Below are 9,056 nucleotides of genomic sequence, written 5' to 3' on the forward strand. Positions count from 1 at the left end.
CATTGTGAATTTAGAATAAAGCTCAAAAACTCCTTTTGAAAAACATAGTTATATAGATGTACATGTCATAACACAGATCTCTCTGATGCCTTCAGTTTTCCTATTGCTATCACCTGGGTTTTTGTAATAGCCACACTCCATTGAGCATCTATCATGTGCCAGGTAGTTTGTATTCATTATTTCTAATCATTCATTTATTCAGTAAATATTAATTCAGCTCCTACTACTTGCTGGCACTTGTGTCAACTACTGGGCTACAATAATGAAGCAGATATTACCTGCCTAAGGGAGGTTGCAGAGTTGTAGGAGAGGCCACAAGTCTGCAAGATAGGTAATCTTATCTCCATTTTACATGAGTAAAACAGGATGAAGAAAGACTAGTCAAGGCCAGCTGCTATAGTGTTTGTTCCACTAGGTGAAGCAGCTTTATCCACTCTGTACCCACTTTAATTCATTCATCCCAGCAAAAGGGTTTTTACCAAATTATTGTGAAAAGGGGCTGAAAAAACCTTGCTTTAATGGGAAGGCAAAACACCTTGCTATTTAAAACTCACTGCTCTCAATCTTTTGGTAATATAAGAAACAAATATTAAATACCAGTTATGTTTTGGAGTGGGCATTGGATTTTAAAAAGATACAAGAAGCCTACGTAAGCCTAAAAACCCACATTTCTAGCAGATGTAGAAAAAGTCACTTGTGAAAAGACACAGGAAGCCTAAACAAGGCCTAAAAACTCACATTTCTAGCAGATGTGGGGAGAGAGAGTCATTTGCAAGGTGAAAGTCTCATGGACCTATGTATTCATAATATATGCGGAAACTTGGAGCTTTTTGTTGCTATTAGTGGGTTTTCCCTACCCGTTTTCCTTACCCGTTTTCCTGATTGTATGTAGTCATGACTAGGATGAAAGACAGATGGCAGGGGAGCCATAAGGGGATGGTTTGAGAAATAGGACAAGAAAATTCCTGTGGACTAAAGCAAGGCTAGGCCTTGCCTCCATAAGCATTTTTGCTTTCTTTGGTCTATGTCTACAAGGTTGTTGGAGTTAATTATCAAGTGACTGTTCCAACTAAAAATGATTGTTCTACTGAAGCCTTTTCTTTTGCTTTTCTTCTCTGCCATCTATTCCATCTGATATAATTTAAGTGGACCCCTCAGTACCATAGAAATGGTCAGCTGGAAAGCACAAAGCTTTAGGAAGAGACTGGGGGCACCAAAAAACGTTGCCTGGCCACTTCCCTGTTTGCTCTGTAAAAATGGTTCTGCAAAATGCACAGCCTTGGATTCTTAGTCACTTCCTAATTGGCCTTGTCACCTACAGCTGCTCATCCCAATTATCATCTTTCACAGATCCTGGTGTTAATTTCCTAGAACACTGATCATGCCACTTCCTTCAAGGGCTCCGCTATCTGCCTGAAGTTTACAGAAGGAAGCCCAAATGCATAAGGGTGACACAGAATGCCCTTCACAGCCTGGGCCTAATCCCCACCTTCCTTCTCAGCCCTGTCGCTCCCTTATCTTTCTACACCAGAGGCACACACAGAATCACTCTGTTTTTACTGACCTGGTTGTGGTATTTCAGGCCTCCACACCTTTGCACAAACTAGTGCAGCTGCTAGCAATATCCCTTTGCCCTCTGTAACTAGGGAAATAAAACTAAGACCAACATAAAATGATCTCTCTTCAATAAAAACTGGTAGGTAGCTTTGGTCACTCTGTCCTCTCTGCCTCCTCAACCTTTTGTGTATAATCTTATTTTGGCACTACTATCATTGATCTTTAATTATTCAAATTTTGCAAGCTGAATCTCTAACCATCCCTTTTTCCTAACTCCAACTCCTTTAAGTCATGTGCTTTCTGACTATAGACCTGGTATAGAGCAGAGCGTCAGTAAAATGTTTTAAAAAGTACGAGTTAAAAGAAACAAGAGCACACAATAGGAAATGATGCAATTATTCATACCAGTTTATTGTAGGTATTGTGTTTCAAAAAAATTTATAGCATAAATAACTTTTCATGTCATAAAATAACTTAGTAGAATTTATAATAAAACTTTGAGAATTTAATATCTCATCAAAATACAATAAAATATGGTTTTCAAATATGATTAACCCTTTAGGCTTTTCTTTTACTTGAGGGCATATAAACCAAAAATACCCAAACTATGGCTGTACTTTTAAACTTTAACAGATTTGGTTTATTTTAATGTAACTCAACCATTCTAAATTAATACATAGTTTTCCTTCCTGCATGGTTCTTTGTAATTTTTGTTCCTTTTGACTTATTTTTCTGTTTCAACACAGCTTCCTTCTTCATTTTCACCTCTTTCCATCTGCAAAGTCATCTATCTCCGGGCCCCCAGAACATGTAGTTGAACTCACTCAGCCCCTTGACATCAGTTTCTGTAATCCTTGCATCAGTGTAGGGAGTAACTGCTTGAGTAACTACAAAGGTATTTCAAAAACTTCAGTGCAATTTGGTTCAGTTATTTTCATTCAGATGCCATCACCGTTCAGGGAGATTAATCACCGGAACCCACTGATCCATGTAGCGACTTTCCCGGCAAAAACAAATAAGTTGACTTAAGGCAGGATCCTTCCATTGAGATGAATGTGGATTCTGGAAACAAATTTAGAAAAATAAACTTATTTTTTAAAAATCGATATTTGCTAGTATTACACTTTTGAGGAGAAGACACTTGAACATTCTATATTTTGGCTACATGACATGGAGACAAATTAGAAGCACAAAAAATTAAAGTTTCTTCAAAGTAGTTGGGTTCCGTGCAAAATCGTTAAGGGTAATTACCTATTAAACTACACACTGCAAAGTCTGAACCCATGCAACCCAAGCTGAACCACATACATATGTTTGCATATCTGTTCAGTTTTGCATGAGAGTATCATTCACGTGTTTGCTCTACCAAACTTGTTACCCTGACCTGAGTGAAACAGTTTTGAGAAAGATTTCCATGCTGTGTGCACAATGAGATGAGAGCTGCACAGCAGTTAACTGGAATTGCCATCAACTCTACTCCCAAGAGACAGAGTAGTACTTTTAAGGAGTAGCAAAATAATCCGGCTGTCACTTGACTAGACCAGTCAAAAAGCAAAATTTAGAAGACAAAAGTAGCACACTTATCCCTGAAAACATAACTTCCCTACCTACCAAAGGTTTTTATCAGAAGAGAAAAAAAAAGAAAAAGGCCCATTAAAAAAATGCAAGATTGCAGAGAAAAAAATTCCACTCTATCCTCTTAATGTATTTCTAGGGAATTAACAAGGTTTGTCTCCTACACAATTTCTATTTTTAGCTCTGACTGGCAGAGAATGAAGCTGACTCCTTAATGAGGGGTGAGCCAGGAATTCATTTGGCTTTATCTAATCTGCCCTGCTAAAGGAATTAGTCACGGGAGGCAATGCAGATGTAGGTAGGGAGTAGCTGGGCTGACTGCTGACTCACAGGGATCTCTTCCGCTGCTGGCAGTCCCCAGCATGCTTAGACATGTTCTGTACCACAGATTATCCTGATGATGAAACTAGTACATCTCGGCTGAAAGTCCAGCCACACTCTCGTGGGGCAAAGGCAGCACCCTCCTGACCCAAACCTACCCCAGATCCACAATCAGGCGACCCAGCCCTGACTCCCGTCCTTCCGGGGCTCTACCCCGCAGGCTGCAGTCCCCCTGCCCCTTACCGTCACCAGCACGCAGTGCAGGTCCGGGGGCTGCTCGGCGCCCTCGGTCGCCGCGGGGCCAGCGTCGGTCTCCAAGAGCAGGAGCTCCGCCAGCCGGCCCGGGTTGCTGACGCGCAGGATGTTGATGTCGTTCTCGCAGCAGAACGCCTGGATCAGGGTGAAGTGGATCTGCAGAGCCACATCTCGGTCGTCGTCCTCGTCCGCCGCCAGCAGGCACAACACCACGTTATCGGGGTCGCTGGGGGCAGCGGGCGGGGCCAGTGAGCGCAGAACCACGGACGCCCTCAACCCCTGCCTGGGTGTCCGGGGGTCGCCGCCCGGCCAGCTCGCCCCCTCCCCTCCGGGACAGGCAGCCGCGGGGGCAGAAGAAAAGCGACAGGAAGTGGCGCGGCCGGGCGAGGGGCGCCCAGCCAAGGCGACCTCCCGGGCTAGGGCGGGAAGGGGTGCCACGGGAGACGCGCAAGGGCCCCACTTACACGTTGAGCAGTTTGGCCGCTTCGTACACCCCGACAGTGATCGTGCGCTGACTCAGGGCTTTGCTGAGCACTTCCTCCAGGGCATCCCCCACCTTATCCATCCTACACGCGGGCAAGGGCGAGGGGTCCCTTCAGCCCCGGTGCCCTCGGGCCCATCGCCGCCCCCATTGCCCGGCACCACGCCCCTCCCTCTCGAATGCAAGCACCACCGCGCACCTGGGCTCTCCGAAAACCCGGCGCTCCCGCGGCCCCGTCACCCCCCATGACCCCTGCACGCCCAAGGACCGGGCGTCCCGTGAGAAGTCCCGAGAGTGCCCCTGCCACAGGCTGCCAGCCCCGGGAGCCGCACGGGCAGCGACGGCCACTGCTGCCCTTTGCAAAGGCCCCGGCGGGGCTCGTTCGGGTTGCGGGGCATGCTCTTTCAGTCCGCGGACGCTACACGGAGAGTCCCGAGGGAGCAAGGGCGGGAGTTGCCCTGTGCAAACTTTTCTGCTTCCTCCCCTGCAAACCTTCCACAGCCCGCCTGCACCCGGGAGCGCGGGGTAGGTGAGAGAAGTTCGGGCCGGAAGAGTCCGCAGGCCGATTTACCTTTCGGTCTTCTGCTCTCCAGCCGAGAATTCCTCCAAAGTCATATTGCAAACTGCAGGTCGCCCACGGAGAGAGCGCGGCGTGCGGGCTGCTCCTGCCACGGCGAGCGCGCCAGCGCCTGCTTTCTGCACTCACTCACAGGCGCCGCGCCGGGAGCTCAGGCCCCGGCGCTGTCCGGCCGCCCCACGCCCGCCCGGGCTCCTCCTCCTGTGCCAGCCGCCGCAGCTTCGGCCACCCCTCCCGCCCCGCTTGCTCGTTCGCTCGCTCTCCGGCCCTCGCCTCGCCACCGGCCGCACGACACTAATTGGGCAGCTGCCTCCCAGCCACTGCTTACCAGCCACTGGAGGACAAAGGGCCCCGCTCGTCGGCGTTATCCTGCCAACCCTCAGCCAACCACCTTCCGCCTCATTTGCATGCATCTTGGCCATTGGGCTATGCAAATCAGCCTGCTCCGGCAATTTGACCCTAGCTCCTGGAGTCAGGTTGAGAGGAGCGGAAAAGGGAGGAGCCACGCGGGAGGCGAGCCGAGGGGGCGGGGGCGGGGGCGGGGACGGGGGCGGTGCAGAGAGAGGAAGGCGGGTCCCGCGCGCTCTCTTATCCGGTTGGCGGGGACCACTGGGAGTGGAGGGCTTCAGCAGAGGCGGGAGGTGGCCTTAGCTTGGGCTGAAGCAGGCTGCCAAGTGTTTTTTTATAATAGTCGCGGCACTTTTTTCTTATTATCGTTTCATGCCTTTTGTTTTAAGGGGTGGCTATTAAAATCTATTTCCAGGGTTAATGCACCGAAGTCTAGTAATTATTAGTAAGCAGTTTACATTAAAAAAGTGTCTCCAGACCTCCGGGGCAAAGTTTACCTCAGAAGTGTTGTTTATCTAAGTCTAGGCGAAGCTGCTTATTAGCAGTAGTATTATTTCGGTGCCCTGATGGCTGGTTTGATTTATTTTTGGAAAGCTGCAAGGGTTGGAAGCTCAAAAAAGAAAAACCAACCCGTTTGTATTCAGGGATGGCAGGGAACCAAGTTGGAGTCTTTTCCACAGAATGCAGAACGGTTTCCCACCTGCCCGCTGTAACTGGGAAATCGTGAGCTGGTCTGCGTGGGGAGCTGGTGACCACATGTGGGAATCCCTGGCAACCCAGATTCTCCTTTCTCAAAGAGCCTTGCCCAAACAAGGATCCTTCTGGACGCCCACCAGTCGAGAGACAACCATCTGACACCCACACAGCCCACAAGTCTAAATTCAAAATGCTCTTGATATGCCCTAAGCTTCCTTTCCTAACGTATGTATGTCACTACCTTCCACAGAGAGCCTCCTGTGTGATCTCACTGTGAATTATTGATGTTAGATGCTGAATCATGAAGCCGTAACTATAGGAAGTTTTTAGTCATATGCTAAAATTTCACCTTTGAGATAATGGCAACTTGCAGGTGGAAAGCAGACCTTTAAAACTGCAAATGGTAGTTACACATTTTGAAAAACAAACTTTAATATATAGACTCTCACTGAGTAGTTCAAAAGTCCCTTCCTTTGTTTTATGGTTTATGCAATAAATGCAAAAACATTTCTTAAACCTACTGAAGTCACCAAAAGTGGTGAAAACGGCTCCCACATGCTTGCATTCAAAACAGTGCTTGCATTATTAAGGTTGCTGTACAGCCAAAGGTCACAGAAGTAATTTTTTGCAAAGGTCACCTGGGAGTTTTGCACCCTTATGTTTTTATCACTCTAGACAAAATATTCTCCAGCTCTCTTGATCTTAATTTGGTAGAAAAGAAAAGTGATAGGTTTTTCTGGTTCATATATTTGAGTTGTCATTTTGCACTCATTTTTTAACTGCGTTGTCAGCCAGGGACAACCTTTGAGTAAAGAAATGGTCATGGTCAGTGCATAATTCACCCAAGAATGCTTATGTATCTCGTGTCTGTGCCTTAAATCTTCACATTTGATGTGTTTCTTAAAGAATTCCTCAACATTGAAATTTAGGTAGGTTACCAAAGCATTTTCAGTTTTGCAGACAAAACCTGAATTACACAATCTAGCCTGAGTCATCATTTGACGATTGTTAATATGTTCCGTGGAACTCCAAGGTTCTATCCACTAGGCATTTCTTAGAGTTCTTGGGAAGCAAATATGATCACAGCAAGCTGACAAAGAATTAGGGAATCATGTGAGTTTCTTGACAGCAAGGACTTCATCAGTTTGGTGTCCTCAGCTCCTAGCACAATACCTACATTTAGTAGAAGCACAGTCAAGATTTATTGAGTTGTAGAATCTGAGAGTTAAATAAGATATCAGAATCCTGCAGTCCTGTGCATTGCATGACTTCCCACATATTCCACATTTAACGTTAGTTCAAAAACACTTTTTCCTGTCCTCCTCTATACCAAGAACTGTACAATTCCTGGTCCTTTGCCTTTAAAAAGCTTAGGCTCTAATTGGTATGTCCACGCTTGAACTGGATTTTGGGACAAAATACTATGCACTGTCATCAGCTAACTATGCTGAAAGTCCCATGACTTCAGTCATCTGAATGGAGGCTAGGACAGTAGAACCCGTGTATTGTTTACACCAATTCAAATGAACCACAGTCCTAAAGTGCCCCACCCAAGTCAACTATATCCAGTAAAAATGTGATATCAAATGGTTACTTTTTATTATAGGCTTAGTCCTCCACTCAAAAATTGTACTGGATGCTATATTTGACTTCATCAGAAAGTTATTTGCCCAAGTATTTTGGGGATTTTCTCTGAGATAAGCTTGGGCTTCCAGTATGCAAAAATATTCATTTGTCATACTTTCTGACTCAGATATGTTACATCATTTTGCCTGATTGCTGAGTATACCTAGAATGTTTTCTCAGTGATTATCTTCAAAGTTGGACCTAATGGCTGGAAGTAAAAACTGCATTTAGCTACACAGTTAGATTGTAGTTATACATTAGAATGGATATAGATGATTTATCACAACTGTTTATTAGTCCTGGAGGACATTGGTAGTCAATGGTAAATCAGAGAAATTTTCTTATATAAGTATTTTTTTATATATATTTCTTTATAATCAGTGTGATAACTCCAATATGTGATGTTATTTTAAAAACCACTACAGGTAACTCTGAGACCTGCAAGTACACAGAAGTAGAATGCCCTTGTAGTAATGTTTGTAAAGATGCCAAATAATTATATTTGGAAATCATATGAAAATATATATTCAAGAATTGTTCAATTATTTTAGCACTGCTATCTGCTTTGCATATTAAAGATCTTTTTGATATTTTAGTCATGCTTATCCTACATACATTCCTACTACTGATTCCATAATGCAGAATTATTCTTTCTTTCTTTCAAAAAACAATCAATGCTTTAACATCTGAAAGAAATATAATGCTTGTTATTTCAGCATTAGACCGATCATCGTCCACATTAAAGGAGAAGATCAGTTCGACTGTGACGGATGTATTTTCCACCTACTTAGATTTGTACTGTATTATTTTTTTCTTGCTAAAAATCATAAGGTTCCTGGCCAAGTGCAGTAGCTCACACCTGTAATCCCAGCAATTTCAGAGGCTGAGGAGGTCAGATCACTTGAGGTCAGGAGTTCAAAACCAGCCTGGCCAACATGGTGAAACCCCACCTCTACTAAAAATACAAAAATTAATGGAGGCCGGGTGTGGTGGTTCACACTTGTAATCCCAGCACTTTGGGAGGCCAAGGTGGGTGGATCACCTGAGGTCAGGAATTCGAGACCAGCCTGGCCAACATAGTGAAACCCCATCTCTACTGAAAACACAAAAATTAGCCAGGTGTGGTGGTGGGCACCTGTAATCTTAGCTACTTGGGAGGCTGAGGCAGGAGAATCACTTGAATCCAGAGGTGGAGGTTGCAGTGAGCTGAGATGGTGCCATTGCACTCCAGCCTGGGTGACAAGAATGAAACTCCGATTCAAAAAAAAAAAAAAAAACTAGTATAATATTCTTAATGCCATCTTTTTTGTGTGTTCAAGAAATCCTTACCCTCTGGAAATTCTCTTCAGCTGTTAAGAATCATGGTAGTAATCATGGTGTTGATTTGAGCTTTGGGCTGGCCATCTTGCGCTGCCACCAGCTGCTCACATTTCACCAGTCAAGCAAGGTCCAGCCAGTGGAGCAGTCAGATGAAGAGACTAACTAGAACATTATTCAAGATCAGCACCCCCTCAATCCCCCACCTCTCTGTTGGTAAGTGTGTATCAGAAGGCTTCTATCACGGGAGGAATGTTCTGAGAGTCTCTGCTTCGTAGGCTAATCACTGGTGAGGGAAACAGG

General features: G+C 45.2%; 1 protein-coding gene across 1 annotated transcript; it reads right to left on the reverse strand.

Moving 5' to 3' along the window:
- Positions 1-1,943: 1,943 nt before the first annotated feature.
- LOC105498437 (growth arrest and DNA damage inducible alpha) lies at positions 1,944-5,103 on the reverse strand. The gene is made up of 4 exons (XM_011770509.3): positions 4,761-5,103; positions 4,173-4,274; positions 3,697-3,934; positions 1,944-2,619 (listed from the first exon to the last, which is right to left on the reverse strand). The coding sequence occupies exons 1-4, from the start codon at positions 4,802-4,804 to the stop codon at positions 2,506-2,508; spliced, it is 498 nt and encodes a 165-aa protein (XP_011768811.1). The 5' UTR covers positions 4,805-5,103; the 3' UTR covers positions 1,944-2,505.
- Positions 5,104-9,056: the final 3,953 nt, after the last annotated feature.

Source organism: Macaca nemestrina, chromosome 1, assembly GCF_043159975.1.
Source record: "Macaca nemestrina isolate mMacNem1 chromosome 1, mMacNem.hap1, whole genome shotgun sequence".
Lineage (NCBI taxonomy): Eukaryota > Metazoa > Chordata > Mammalia > Primates > Cercopithecidae > Macaca > Macaca nemestrina.